The 14499-nt window shown below is 42.5% G+C and overlaps 4 protein-coding genes and 1 long non-coding RNA gene across 5 annotated transcripts; 2 read left to right on the plus strand and 3 right to left on the minus strand.

Moving 5' to 3' along the window:
* Positions 1 to 2234: 2234 nt before the first annotated feature.
* LOC133835209 (uncharacterized) lies at positions 2235 to 4452 on the minus strand. Its single transcript, XR_009893526.1, has 3 exons — positions 4372 to 4452; positions 3964 to 4153; positions 2235 to 3885 (listed from the first exon to the last, which is right to left on the minus strand). It is a non-coding gene; the product is annotated as an uncharacterized LOC133835209 (long non-coding RNA).
* Positions 4371 to 6863, plus strand: LOC133835205 (nucleolar complex protein 2 homolog). The gene is made up of 2 exons (XM_062265127.1): positions 4371 to 5424; positions 5481 to 6863. The coding sequence occupies exons 1-2, from the start codon at positions 4453 to 4455 to the stop codon at positions 6747 to 6749; spliced, it is 2241 nt and encodes a 746-aa protein (XP_062121111.1). The 5' UTR covers positions 4371 to 4452; the 3' UTR covers positions 6750 to 6863.
* Positions 6864 to 7112: 249 nt separating this feature from the next.
* On the minus strand, positions 7113 to 7756 carry LOC133835208 (NADH dehydrogenase [ubiquinone] 1 alpha subcomplex assembly factor 2). The gene has a single exon (XM_062265129.1). The coding sequence runs from the start codon at positions 7674 to 7676 to the stop codon at positions 7224 to 7226; it is 453 nt and encodes a 150-aa protein (XP_062121113.1). The 5' UTR covers positions 7677 to 7756; the 3' UTR covers positions 7113 to 7223.
* Positions 7757 to 7816: 60 nt separating this feature from the next.
* Positions 7817 to 9655, minus strand: LOC133835206 (5'-3' exonuclease PLD3). The gene is made up of 2 exons (XM_062265128.1): positions 8241 to 9655; positions 7817 to 8110 (listed from the first exon to the last, which is right to left on the minus strand). The coding sequence occupies exons 1-2, from the start codon at positions 9501 to 9503 to the stop codon at positions 7832 to 7834; spliced, it is 1542 nt and encodes a 513-aa protein (XP_062121112.1). The 5' UTR covers positions 9504 to 9655; the 3' UTR covers positions 7817 to 7831.
* Positions 9656 to 9948: 293 nt separating this feature from the next.
* On the plus strand, positions 9949 to 14318 carry LOC133835204 (probable aconitate hydratase, mitochondrial). The gene is made up of 4 exons (XM_062265126.1): positions 9949 to 10108; positions 11299 to 12930; positions 12992 to 13495; positions 13578 to 14318. The coding sequence occupies exons 1-4, from the start codon at positions 10076 to 10078 to the stop codon at positions 13764 to 13766; spliced, it is 2358 nt and encodes a 785-aa protein (XP_062121110.1). The 5' UTR covers positions 9949 to 10075; the 3' UTR covers positions 13767 to 14318.
* The last annotated feature ends 181 nt before the right edge of the window (positions 14319 to 14499 follow it).

Below are 14499 nucleotides of genomic sequence, written 5' to 3' on the forward strand. Positions count from 1 at the left end.
ACACACCGAGAGATACTTTAATGCTTGCCCCAATTTTTATGGCATTTTAATAACAACAGCAACAACAACAGCAGCAGCAGCACCATACACCACCCAAATTCAATCCCCAAAAGCCAGTTAGCCACGTTTGTGGCAATCTTGTGCAGCGATTGCATCATGCCAGCCAACAAAGTATGGCAGACAAAGTCCTTATCATTCATTGCAAATGTTCAACGCCCACCAATGGCATGAAGCAGGTTCGATAAAATGTGAATTTCATATTTAAAATCGCATAAAAAGAATGAAACTAATTATATGGGCCCAGCGTCGGAATGAAGGCGGAATTATGTTGGGTTGTACTTTTGGTCTGCTCTTAATCTGGCATAATCAATGTTGGCCATGCTGGAAATTGAATTCCAAGCCAGACCGAGACCAGACTCTTTGATTGTTGCAACTTGCCACTTGCGACCACCGCCGTCAGAGTGTGTGGCAACAAAGCAATAGCATTACCATTGAATGCCTAACGATTTGTGCAACGCCTCATTCACCCACACGCCACCGTCGCCACCTTGCCACGGTCCTCATTACCTTATACCCTACACGTAGAGAACGATTACTTGAGGTATATGTTCATAAATCAAAGTCATATAGTACAAGTATTACTGTTTGGTAGGGTAGCTAAGTAACTTATACGCTGCGTATACGTGATTTTAATGTTTGCAAATAATCGAATTAAATGCATTCGCATTTATTTAATTGCAACAATTCAAGTGGGTGGCCTCCGAGCTATTGCAGCAACTGCAACTTAAATAAGCAATAATCAAATAATAATACCCTTTAAAAGGGGCGTACAAAAAGTGGGAGTTGCTTGTAATGAAATATTTATTGCAATTGTGCTTCCTGCAAGTCTCGAATAATTAAATTACTCGCATCGAAGTATAAAACTGGAATTATTTCTCATTTTATAGGATATCTCTCGCTTTCGAGCAGCTTTTGAGCACTTTCAATTATTGATTCTCATTTAAGATTTCTACAATCGATCAGATCGGGGCGTAATTAATCCAATTATATTTATGATGCTGAGCATTGCTAATAGCCATTAAGTTAACTCAATAATTAGCCACTCAATAATGGCCAACTCACTTGACAACTGTCACAACGATCACAAGCGATTCTTGCGCACTTAACACGTTCTATGGCCAATTTAAATGCTTATGACATGCCCCAAGTGCACACGCTTCAGCAAACAGTTTCAAGTGGCTTTCGCATTCGCATTGGGATTGGAATTGGTATTGGAATTGGAATTGGGATGCCAATTGCATTGACTTGGTCGACTTGCAACGCAAACAGGGGAAGGTGGAGGGGTGGACTTATGAAATATGCGAATGCCACAAATCTTTTTATTGGGGGAGTGCAACAAGTTTTACCGTCCATAAACAGCATACTGCAGTTTGATCCACAGGTGGTTGCCACGGCCATAAAAGTTAGGTTACTATTCGATGGAGTTCAACGACAAGTTGAGGGGAGTGTCACTATATGTAACTGGTGGTCACTTTTACCAGCTCACCTCTGTTTTGATTGTTATTATAATAATCCGAGAGATTTGTATTCAAATTGCGCAAACGGATTCAAGAAAAATATGTGTATAAAACCAGACTGGCCATTAATTGTTGTGCACTAATTCTGCATTTGCTCTACATAGTAATACTTTTTTATAGATCTGCTTCTAGTATAAAATAACTATTCAACTATTCTCTTATTAATATTTTTAATAATGAAATATTTCTTTTGCAATAATTCGACAATATTTATAGGTTTATTTTAAAGAGTTTAAAAAGTTTTCTAGTTATAGAATTGCTACGAAATCATTTTAATACTAATATAATATTCAAAGATGTATTTTACCATTTTTCTAGTTATATTTTCTAATGTCATACAATTTATGTGGAAACTGTTGTAAAAAATATATAAATTTTGCCTTTAAAGTGAATCTGATCATGCTTTATTATCAAGAAATTATGACGACATAGTTTATTAATTACTACTATTTTATTTTATATATACATACATATAAGAAATTAATTATTATTGTTACTATATGGTTTTAATTAACCATTTTGAATGTGATAATAATTCTATCAAGTAATAAATATTTTTATTTTTTTAATCTCATTTAAATTATTTAAGTATTGATATTATATAGTATAGAACAAATATTAATGATATAATAATTTTTATAAAATGATTATTTTATGATAACACTTTTAATAATAGTTGCTGATAGTATAATAATACCATTTAAATTCTTGCTCTAGACTGGATTTTATTGAAATTATTTCGATTTGCTGTGCGCTTAATCCTGCCTTGATCATAATGTCGTGTTAAATTAGTCACTTAAGCCGCAGTTATAACCGCTCTACGACTCAATAATGTGCCATAAAATCAAGTAATTGAAATACGACAAGTCATATATTTGCTCTTGCCTCGTATAACACTCAATTCCCGTATTTGGATCAGTTAGTCCATTAACCTTATTCAGTAATTCATTGAGTCGCCCACGCGCTATCATGAGCACATGAGCATAAACATAAACAAGTAATGTAGACAAACAAAAAAACAAAAGCCAAGCTGCATAATGGCCAAAAACAAGATCGAGAAACCGGCAGCAAAGCCAGCAAAGTGCAATGCGTTTGTTGTGCGTTGGCCCAAATGAATACTATGGCTGTGGCCTTGGCTTGTGTTAATCTTGCTGGCCACATTCAGTGGGCCACATTCTGCAAAGAAACAAAAAATAAAACTAAAACCTGAAAAGTGCGTTTGGAATGTGCGTCCAATGAACCGAGTGGAGCAGGAAGCCTTTTCGTTCAATTTTCCGTTTTGCAGTGCGTAAACTTGAACTTGTTTCGTTGGGTGAGGAGGAAATCATTTGCGTTGCATTGACTTCGGCAATCGACTCCATCTATGAACTGCGTCGTGCGTCACGCAGCGAGCGAAGAATAAAACCGTATACGAAAAAAAGTGAATGGCAGCCAACAGGCAACTCAACTGGCCAGGCAAGATTTATGGCCAATTGCTATTGGGCTTGGCTGCCAACATGACACGGTAACAACAACGACGTCGGCGTCGACTCTTGTCTACTTGGCTACTGCAGTTCGCTGTTCGCTGTTCACTGTTCGCGGTTTGCCGTTTATTGTTTGCTCATTCCAAGCCAGCGCCCTGCGTGCCTCTGCGTTACACCTGGACTGAGGTGCTGATGCCGAGACTCTGGGTCCGAGACCGAGTCTGTGGTGGGCGGTGGCAAGCGATTGGCAGGCCCCAGAGACGATCGTTTGTTTGACACTTTTATTGAATCGACTGACCGACCAGTCGACTTTCCGCTTATCATGCTCGCAAATGCATCGACTTGGCGTTACATTTAAGTCCATTTGCACTCGACAATTTCGTAACTAGCTGAGCCTAGGGGATGTCTGGACATATAGGAGAGCCAATCTCTCCTTCTCTCTACTGAGGGGGGGCCACGTAGGTGTTGAGACGGATCTGTTACTCCCAAAGTGTTTGCATACAATTATTTAACCTGGTATCCAGTTGTTTTTTTATTTTTGTCGTTCGTTCAACATTACGTGAATTTTTCTATTAATAATTGCAAGTGCCGGCGATCAAGGCAAACAGCCCCTGCTCCACTTAAGCCTTACTCTCGATTTCAGTCTTTGTGTGACAACAACAAAGAGTTGTAGCTTGTAACGGCAGTTGGCAACAAGTTGAGCCAGCCAGATGTGTGGCCCACGTTTGCAGGCGTAACTGCAACCGAGAAATGATAGTAGAGATTGCTTTTTTTCTTTTTAAGTTAACGCCCCTCTAATCATTGCATCGCTTGATCCACGTTATGAACTGATTAATTGCCGCGCACTTAGAAAGGTTACAACCCGAGAAAGATGAAAAGCTATAATTAAGTTGTATTTTAATGTATAATCTTATTCTATCTACACTAATCATGGATCTTGCTGACAATTCCATTATCCGTTGATTAAAAGCTAAGTGCATCAAAGAAATTCAAATTTGAAATTCGATCTCAATTGCCGCCAAATGAAAAGAGCGATTTATCGATCGACCGCCACATTACTTAACATAACAGAGCTCGTTAAATAGCAGCCCTGCAATTCCAACGGCATTCTGGCTGGATATCGAGGTTTTTGATATTCTTCTTCAAATATTACTAACACCGGTGGTTTTAAAAACAAATTAACAATGTTAAAAAAAATAACTGCATACATTAGGACACTGTAAACGGCGAAATATATAGTTTTTTATATAAAATACTACAAAACACGAAACATCGATGCATCGATATTGGCAACGATGTTTCTTAGCATCAGTAGAGTTACGATAGCTCACCTCTAGTTCTATGTTAGGCGGCACGTGTTGAGTGCGCATTGAATTTTATTATTTGTGAATTTTTCAATTTAATAAATAAAAATGAAGTTAGCAACGAAAAAAGTTAAAAGTCTAGACAGTAAGAAACCCAAAAACGCTGCCATCAAAAAGAAGAAAGTGTCAGAAAAGCCCAAATTGCCCAAAGTGGCAAAGAAAGCCGTCAAAGATGAGGAGAAGCGACCCAAGAAGCAGAAGGCGGCAAAGAAGTCACACAAAAAGGATTTGGAGGGTCTAAAGGACATAGATCCCGAGTTCTATGACTTTCTCAAAAAGAACGACAAGGAACTCTTGGATTTCAATTTGATGGACAGCGATGACGACGAAGAAGACCAAAATGAGGCAGAGCCAAAAGACGATGGTGCAGAAAGTGAAGAGGATGAAGAGAAATATCACAAGCCCAGCAATGATCTGGAGGTAGCCAGTGATGAGAGTGATTTCGAAGGCGATGATGATGATGAGGACGTGGCAGCCGGAGGCGTGCAGAAAATCACGCTTAATCTCTTGCGACAATGGGAACTGCAGCTGAGCAAACCCACTGTGCCAATTGAAACAGTGCGTCAGGTGATTCAAGCCTTCAACTCGGCTCTGGCTAGCATTAGTGCGGACAATGAAGGCGAAAAGGCGAATACGGCTGCATATAAGGTGGTCGGTGCCGCCGCCTTCAATGGTGTTATCCAATTGTGTGTGATACATCTACAGCCGGCAATCATCAATGTGTTGGGCGTGAAACCAAACAGCAGTCTGCCGCTACACAAGCACAAAAAGTGGGTGAAGGTGCGTGGATGTCTGCGTTACTATCTCTCTGATTTGATACGCCTGGTGGAGCAAATATCCAGCTCAAATATTCTTAATGTGCTGCTCAAGCATCTGCATCAAATGGCTGGTATGGTGGCGCCGTTTACTGCGCTGGGCAAGACCATATTGAAGCGTCTGATTGTGCTCTGGGCCACTGGCGATGAGACGGTGCGTGTGCTTTCCTTCTTGTGCATCCTCAAGATCACACGCAAGCAGCAGGTGAGTTTTGAGCTTAGATTTGATCCCTGCAGCTGTTTAACCAAATTCTCTTCTAGGCCACTATGCTGAACCATGTGCTGAAAGCGATGTATCTCGCTTACGTCAGGAATTCAAAGTTTGTCTCGCCCAACACGTTGCCAGGCATCAATTTCATGCGTCGCTCGCTTGTGGAGATGTTTGCACTGGACTTGAACGTCAGCTATCAGCACGCTTTCCTCTACATACGTCAGCTGGCCATTCATTTGCGTAATGCCGTCATCCTCAAGAAGAAGGATAGCTTCCAGGCAGTGTACAATTGGCAGTACATCAATTCGTTGCGTCTGTGGGCGGATTTACTTGGAGCCAGCACAAATAAGCCACAGCTGCAGCCGCTGGTTTACCCACTTGTTACTATCACAACGGGTGTCATCCGCTTGATACCAACAGCGCAGTATTTCCCACTGCGTTTCCATTGTCTGCAGTCGCTCATCTCGCTGGCCAAGGAGACAAACACCTATATTCCGATTCTGCCACTAATTGTGGAAGTTTTGCGCAGCAATACCTTCAATCGCAAACACACTTCGGTATCCATGAAGCCGCTGCAATTCACTTGCATTTTGCGTCTGAACAAAGCACAGCTAGCGGAGAATGGCTTTCGGGATGAAGTTGTGGAGCAAGTGTGTGGCCTGCTGTTGGAATATCTAGCTCACGAGTCTTCCACCTTGGCTTTCAGCGATCTTGTGGTGCCAGTTGTGGTGGCTCTCAAAGCGTATCTCAAGGAGTGCCGTAATGCCAACTACACGCGGAAGCTGAAACAACTGCTGGATAAGATTCAGGAGAGCAGTCGTTTCATTGAGCAGCAGCGCAGCAAGAGCAGTGTCAACTTTGATCTGAAGAACGCTCAAGCGGTGCAGGCCTGGGAGCAACAGCTGCGCAACAAACGCACACCATTGGATATCTACTACGCAAGCTGGCTGAAGACACACGAGACCAAGAAGCGACGCCAGGCGGCGCAAACAGATGATATTAATGCAGACTACGATATACCCAAGCTTAAGAAACCGGCGGCTAAGTCTGGTGTGCCAGTGCGCAACGAACAGGGCGAAGTGGAGTTGTTCCCATCAGACTCTGAAGATGAGGCAATGGATATCCCCAAAGATGACGACGACGAGGAGGAAGAGGAGGAAGTTCCACCACAGCCGAAGCAACCCAAACGTAAGGAGGACAAAAAGAAGCGCAAGAGCGAAAAGTCGCAAGAACCTGCTGTCGAGGAGGCAGGTGATGATTACGATGAAGCTGCAACTGCTGTGGATATTGTTAAGGATTTGGATTTGGATGATTGGTGAACACACTGATGTTATTCTAGTATAACCACATAAACTAGCAATACGTAGATTTACCAAGAATCGAAAATATGATTTTTTAAATAAAGAAATCAGAATAGACTTAAACCGAAATAATCATCGATGTTTTATAATTTCTCTTTTAATAATTTCAACAATTCAAAGTTTCATAGATCATAGTTTATGAAATGCAATTCATTACGACTTCTGTGTGCAGCTTAACGCTCAATTTTTTGTATTTCAAATTGTAACTTCTGCGTAAAAATTTTATCTTGAGTTTTATTTTGTTTTTGCTCAACAATAATCTATAATTTATTAAATTATACTCTTAAAACAAATAATTATAGTTGAGGAAAACAATAAATATCCAAATATAATCATTACCATGTAATTGTTTATAACATAACTTATGCCCATTATGGTGCCAGATTATTTACAAATTAATTCAAGCAAAAAATCACATAAACAATAACATATTTATTTCTTAATGCTATGCTTCCCTGGTATCAGATCGTAATCCTTGTACTTGGGAAACGTGCCAATGGTATCGCCCTCCACCTGCTTAGGCAGCGCACCCGCGTCCTTGCCCTTGGCGTAGTGCGCGTCCAGCTGGGCGGCATTCTGTTTCTTCATCTCCATTATTTGCAAATTCTTCACCAGTTCCTCACGCGTTGGAGGTTCCTCGCGACGTCCACGCAGCCATGCCTCCCATTCGGCCGTCAATTCCTGATCGAATGCCTCCTTGTCAGCTGGCTCGAAATAACGAGATGGTTTGCGTTTGCCAATCGCTGGATTTGCTGGAATCTCATAGTACTTGTTGCCAAAGTAATCCTCGCCAATGAGATTGCCGCGAAATTGTCGCGGACGCAGCGATTTCCAAAAGTTTTGCCAAATAATGCCCAAAAGATCACGCGTCGGCTTATTCGCCATAATAATTTCAATAATGTTTATTTATTTATATTTAAGGTTAAAATCGAACTTTTATTATGACATTCGACAGCTGTGCGCGCGAGACAGTGTTGTAAAACGATAACAACGGAGAGTGAGTGAGTGTGACAAAATGAAACCGGGAAAAATGTTCAAATTCAAAGCTGTAAATTGTGTTTCAAGGGCACAGCATATGGACTGTGCCAATCTCGTTCGAAGACATTAAAAAGATCCGAGCGTAGCGTTTGCTGTGTATTATTTTCAAAATCCACATCGGACAACACAAGACCAACGCCAGCCGTGTGTGTGAAGTATTCACCTGACCAATTGGAGGTGCCAATATAGGCAATACGTTCGGTGACCATGTAGGCATTGTGATTAACCCGGCCAAAGGGTATTTTCAATTGCTGCTCATCGGAAGGCACTACAAAACGGCGCTGTAAGGTAATTGTATTATATATGTATATATGTACATCAATAATATGAGCATTAGATTTGTCATACAAATTGTAAACAATTATAATAATATTATGGAACTGTGCGAAAAAAAACTTTAGTAGCACTTACAATTTGTATATCTACTTGGTGGTTGTTGGAGGTGGACAACTCCTGCAGCGAGCGCAGATAGTTGTCCTCGTTGGGATCCGAGTGCTTCCACCACGAAACCAGCAGCTTGACCGCCACACCCCGCTCCACGGCTGCTTTGCGCAGCGCATTATCAATCGGTGGCCAATACTGGACATGCGTACTATAAACTATCAACGGATAATAGTCCATGACAGCAATGTAGATGAACTCATTGGCCGATTCGATAAAATGTAGTATGGCATCCAAATCAGGAGTGCGTCCCTGGGCGGTAAGCAAGGGTGGCGAGCTGGATATGAATGCACTCATTGTATAGTTGCGATTGCCACGTATCAACATGGGACGGCGAAGATTGTAATTGGTGTGATAGTGCCATGACCATTGGCTGGGAATGGATGCATCTTTTGCGCTCCCAATCTGCCAATAGGCCTTGAAGATCTTGGATAAGTCGCGCGTCAACTGCGGACAATTCTGAGCAAGCACTCCCAGCTCTTTGACATGTGTCAGTGAGCGCCAATCCATGTTGGCACTTCCCAAATAAAAGTGCTGGTCATCCACAATCCAGAGCTTCGAATGCAGCGCTCCTTCGTCGGGCAATCTAATAGCCACCACTTGAGCGGCGCCATAGTTGCCAAAGATGCGAGCATCCGCATGCCAAAAGCTATCTGCACTTTTGTTCAACGCAATACGTATGCGTAACCTTGGCTTGCCTGCATCTCCGTTCGAGAGCAAACGCTGAAAGAGCTCCTCGCCCGGTTGGGTGCTGGAATCGTTAAAGTCCAGGCCTCGCAGTGTCCAAAATGGGGCAGCAATGTCAACGGTAGCCTTTGCCGTGTTAAGCAGTAGTTGCCACGCCTCGAATGTGCTGAGGAATTTCGGACTATCTGGTGTATAGTTGAGACCCAGTGGCAGCGTTTCCACCAATTGCAGTTGACAAGGCAACGGAAGTTCGACGGGGGTGTTTTCCTCTGGCATGCGGTTTAGCGTCTCCCAAGGCAACAGAAGGACAATGAGCACGAGCACAAAAAGTATTAGCACTGGTATAATATAGCCATGTCCACAGCATAGGGCGCGTTCCTCATTCCCAGCTGCTGCCATCGGATGTCTGCAACATGCTACATTCGTTGTTGTTGCATTTGAATTTGCATGGAGAATTTCCGTTGCGTCGGCTGAATGTAACGGCACTGCCTGATAATCCACGGCAGTGTCTGGCATGATGCAACCACGTTGACGACGATCCGACATAGCTTAAGGTGAAAACAGCAAAACAACTGTGCATTTCTAGTTAGTTTCCGATGGGTTTTACTGAAAAAACTGATCTATTATTCGCACAGTTGTGACAAATGGTTGCGCCCGCCCATCTCCCATGCAAACAAAACAGTTGCGCAGTGTTGCCAAACGGCGTTTCTTGTTATCGGTAGCTCGATTCCACATCGCTTAGTTGTGAATGACAGCGTGAACGTGCAGACGCGCCACTGTGATAATATATTCGATGTTTTTCCCAATTAAATATCACTTTAGATAATTCTAACGGTATTTTAAGCTTGATTTCTTGAATTAATAACGCTTTTATTGAATGTAGTAAAATGTAGTGATTGATTTTAATCTTATCACATGTTGCCATTCACAGCGACAATGCTGCGCATCTCTGATACGAAATCACCCTCACCGCTTAAGCAGCAGCGTTCAGCGATTTGCGCTCAGTCTGTGTTAAAATCTTCCGGCTGAGAGGGCTGAAAATTTTGATGTACGACTTGGTGATAGTTTGATAAAAGTTTCATAAAAAGTTAAAATATTGCAATAAAAAACGCGTAAATATGGCAGTGAGATTAATAAACGCACAGGCACAGGTACGTGATACCATGCTAAATAATAATTAAATTCACAGCGGGAGTCAGTGCATCCACCTACACACACATTCATATACAGACAGACTCACATACGATACATCTAGAAGAACAAATTTTATTTGCTGATAACGCAACTTAACTCCAATAACAACATATTAATTCAGTGTGTGCAGTTGTAAAATGTTAAATTTCCATATACAAATGGGTAGGACCATTTCCCAACTGTAATTTTTGGAATTTTCGCGATGCGCTTTTCTAACCTAAAAAAGACGAATCGAAAAATTGTTACCTAACCGAGGTTGTTCTAGTGCTTTTATTTTTATTATTGAAATTAGTAGTGAAAGAAGTGCTTGTTGTTTATTTGGAATAATAATAGCCTGCAAAAAGCTGCAAAATGTACAACGTGCTATTTAAATATTTACATAAGCATCTCGTTATTCAATGGAGCTACTAAGAATCTAGGCAGCCATATATCTTTGTCGTTTATTTGTTCTTATCTTGTGACACTTTGATAATGCGCTTAATTAATAATACTCTTATATAAAATATTCGCATGCTCTTCAAGTGTAACACGTATTTTTCCACTTGTGCGATGAAATATGTTGTTGTTTGTTAGTAACTTTAAAAATATCTTTAAGAGTTTGCCACGCAATTGCAACGAGTTAATTGACCCCTTGACGTAATTCATTTTTATTGTGCTATTGTTGTTTTGTTTCAAAACCGCTGTTGATCACGAGGTGTAATACTGTTATACTGCGCTACTGTCCTACAATTTGCATATACTATTTTATGCATGCCTTCTGCTTTTGCTCCATTGATTAACGACAGTTTGCCCTGCTCCCAATGTGCAATCTTATCGCCTATCAATCAAATCAATTAATACTATATAAGTGTACATGATATGTTAATCAAGTGGTTTATTGTTGTCTAAGCAATCACAAGGTTTAACTATAAAATTAGCGATGGCCAAATGATTGAACTGTGATTTATTATGAAATGTATTGTATGTGCATTCCCACTGATAAGTAACATCCAGTTAACATAGTATGTTAGTGCTAAAACCTGCAAACAGCTGTTTAAATGTTGTTGAACAAAGTATGTTGACTTTTAGCGTGGGTATTCGACCCAGTCACCAGCATTGTTTATCCATATTTCTTTTTAATTTTACTAATTGTTTAAACTCGTTTCAGGTGTGCAAACTGGGCAAAAATGTCGTGGATCCCATGGTGCGTCAGTTCCATGCTTCCTGCTACACCGCCTCCAAGGTGGCGTTGTCCAAATTCGATTCGGACGTCTATCTGCCCTACGATAAGCTGAGCAAGCGTCTCGACATCGTGAAAAGCCGCCTTAACCGCCCTCTGACACTGTCCGAGAAGGTTCTGTACTCCCATTTGGATGATCCAGCCAATCAGGATATTGAGCGCGGCACATCCTATCTGCGTCTGCGTCCCGATCGTGTGGCTATGCAGGATGCCACTGCTCAGATGGCTCTGCTGCAGTTCATTTCTTCGGGTCTGAAGAAGGTCGCCGTTCCATCCACGGTGCACTGCGATCACTTGATTGAGGCACAGATTGGTGGTCCCAAGGATTTGGCACGTGCCAAGGATCTGAATCGTGAGGTCTACGACTTTTTGGCATCTACCTGTGCCAAGTACGGCTTGGGCTTCTGGAAGCCAGGCAGCGGCATCATCCATCAAATCATCTTGGAGAATTATGCCTTCCCCGGTCTGCTGATGATCGGTACTGACTCGCACACGCCCAATGGCGGTGGTCTTGGTGGCCTTTGCATTGGTGTGGGCGGCGCTGATGCCGTCGACGTCATGGCTGACATTCCTTGGGAACTGAAGTGCCCCAAGGTGATTGGTGTCAACCTCACTGGCAAGATCAGCGGCTGGACTTCGCCTAAGGACGTCATCTTGAAGGTGGCCGATATTCTGACTGTTAAGGGCGGCACTGGTGCCATCATTGAGTACCACGGCAAGGGTGTTGACTCCATCTCCTGCACTGGCATGGCCACTATCTGCAACATGGGTGCTGAGATTGGTGCCACCACCTCTCTGTTCCCCTTCAATCAGCGCATGGCCGATTACCTGAAGTCGACTGGACGCAGCGGTATTGCTGCTGAGGCACAGAAGTATCAGAGCAAGTTGCTGTCTGCTGACAGCAACTCCGAGTACGATGAATTGATTGAAATCAATCTGGATACACTGGAACCCCATGTCAATGGTCCCTTCACACCCGATTTGGGTCATCCCATCAGCAAGCTGGGCGCCAACTCCAAGAAGAACGGTTACCCATTGGACATCAGAGTCGGTCTGATTGGCTCTTGCACCAACTCCTCGTACGAGGATATGGGTCGCTGTGCCAGCATTGCTAAGGACGCCATGAGCCACGGTCTGAAGTCGAAGATTCCCTTCAATGTCACCCCCGGATCGGAGCAGATTCGTGCCACCATCGAACGTGATGGCATCTCGGAGGTCTTCGATAAGTTTGGCGGCACTGTGCTGGCCAACGCTTGTGGTCCCTGCATCGGTCAGTGGGATCGTAAGGATGTGAAGAAGGGCGATAAGAACACCATTGTCACCTCGTACAATCGTAACTTCACCGGTCGCAATGACGCTAATCCCGCTACTCATTGCTTCGTTACCAGCCCCGAATTGGTCACAGCTCTGTCGATTGCCGGTCGTTTGGACTTTAATCCGTTGACGGATGAGCTCACCGGTTCCGATGGCAAGAAGTTCAAGCTGAAGGCTCCCTTCGGTGATGAGCTGCCCGCCCGTGGTTTCGACCCCGGCCAGGACACCTACACTGCTCCACCAGCTGTAAGTCTTTTGCTTTTATTGTTACAGCAATTACAGCAATTACATTTTGTCGACCTTTCAGAGCGGCGACAACGTTAAGGTGGCTGTTGATCCCAAGTCGACCCGTCTGCAGTTGTTGGAACCCTTCGACAAGTGGAATGGTAAGGATCTGACCGATTTGACTGTACTCATTAAGGTCAAGGGCAAGTGCACCACCGATCACATTTCGGCCGCTGGCCCTTGGCTGAAGTTCCGTGGTCATTTGGACAACATCTCCAACAACATGTTCATTGGCGCCACCAACTCCGAAAATAACGAGATGAACAACATCAAGAACCAGCGAACTGGCAGCTGGGGCAATGTGCCTGAGGTCGCTCGTGATTACAAGGCCAACAACATCAAGTGGGTCGCTGTCGGTGATGAGAACTACGGTGAGGGCTCGTCTCGCGAGCATGCCGCTCTGGAGCCACGTCATTTGGGCGGTCGCGCCATCATTGTGAAGTCATTTGCTCGCATTCACGAGACGAACCTGAAGAAGCAGGGTCTGTTGCCCCTGACCTTCGCCAATGCCGCTGATTACGATAAGGTAAACAACTCAAAACTGACCGTGCGCGTAGTGCACTCTTATCAATTTAATTGACGCTAATCAAATCAATTTTTATTGTCAGATTCAACCCACGAGCAAGATTTCGCTGCTCAACCTGAATGGCTTGGCACCTGGCAAGCAAGTCGAATGCGAGATCAAGAACGGCGACAAGGTCGAGAAGATCAAGCTGAACCATACGCTCAATGACCTGCAGATTGGATGGTTCAAGGCTGGCAGTGCCCTCAACCGCATGAAGGAGTTGGCTAAATAAGTTACTTACCCCCCCTCTCCAGACAGACAGACATACACACACCCGCACCCAGCACGCTCACTCACACATAGATACTTATACAAATAACCGACTTAAAACGCAAGCAATCTAATTATGGTATTGTTCTTTTATTTCGTTTTTTTTTAATGATTTTAATCAGTGTCAAAGTGCTAATAGTTAACGATGTAAGCGAAACAGTTTTATATACAACATTATACATTATATACGAAAAATCTTATTTTAAATTGCTTCGACTATATAGTTGAATTTTGTTTTCTTGCGAATTTGTTTGCTGACCATGCGAATAAAATTGATAGTACTACGAGTATGTATGAGAAAAAAAAAAACAAATCAATTCTAGTTATTTTACTTAATTTTCAAAGTGTGGCATTGCATCATTTCTGAAGCGGACAATAAGTGGCAAGCACGATCCTACCTCGCCCCTCCCATTATCCAATTAACATTTGTTTAAATTAATTGTATCAATTATGAAATATTTAAAATTACATATAGATTGTTAGCGATATTAAACAAATAAAATGTCAAAATCGATTCGTGCTACATTTATTTTAAAACAGTTCAACAAACAGCTAAAATTATATATCCGGGAATTATGAACAATAAAAATGTGGTGCACATTTTTTAGAAAAATGAGCAATCTGCGGACTAAGCGAAAGCTTCAAATGTATGGATAATCGATTTTAAACCACAACGACTTTAGTTTTGCAGTAAA

The sequence above is a fragment of the Drosophila sulfurigaster genome, chromosome 2L, assembly GCF_023558435.1.
Source record: "Drosophila sulfurigaster albostrigata strain 15112-1811.04 chromosome 2L, ASM2355843v2, whole genome shotgun sequence".
Lineage (NCBI taxonomy): Eukaryota > Metazoa > Arthropoda > Insecta > Diptera > Drosophilidae > Drosophila > Drosophila sulfurigaster.

Excerpts from the sequence above, each read along its gene's own strand:
- LOC133835205 (XM_062265127.1), top strand. The coding sequence starts at position 4,453 with ATGAAGTTAGCAACGAAAAAAGTTAAAAGTCTAGACAGTAAGAAACCC. Across the intron at positions 5,425-5,480 it reads AGATCACACGCAAGCAGCAG|GCCACTATGCTGAACCATGT; the intron begins GTGAGTTTTGAG and ends ATTCTCTTCTAG.
- LOC133835208 (XM_062265129.1), bottom strand. The coding sequence starts at position 7,676 with ATGGCGAATAAGCCGACGCGTGATCTTTTGGGCATTATTTGGCAAAAC.
- LOC133835206 (XM_062265128.1), bottom strand. The coding sequence starts at position 9,503 with ATGTCGGATCGTCGTCAACGTGGTTGCATCATGCCAGACACTGCCGTG. Across the intron at positions 8,111-8,240 it reads ACCAAGTAGATATACAAATT|CGCCGTTTTGTAGTGCCTTC; the intron begins GTAAGTGCTACT and ends ATTACCTTACAG.
- LOC133835204 (XM_062265126.1), top strand. The coding sequence starts at position 10,076 with ATGGCAGTGAGATTAATAAACGCACAGGCACAG. Across the intron at positions 10,109-11,298 it reads TAATAAACGCACAGGCACAG|GTGTGCAAACTGGGCAAAAA; the intron begins GTACGTGATACC and ends AACTCGTTTCAG. Across the intron at positions 13,496-13,577 it reads ATGCCGCTGATTACGATAAG|ATTCAACCCACGAGCAAGAT; the intron begins GTAAACAACTCA and ends TTTTATTGTCAG.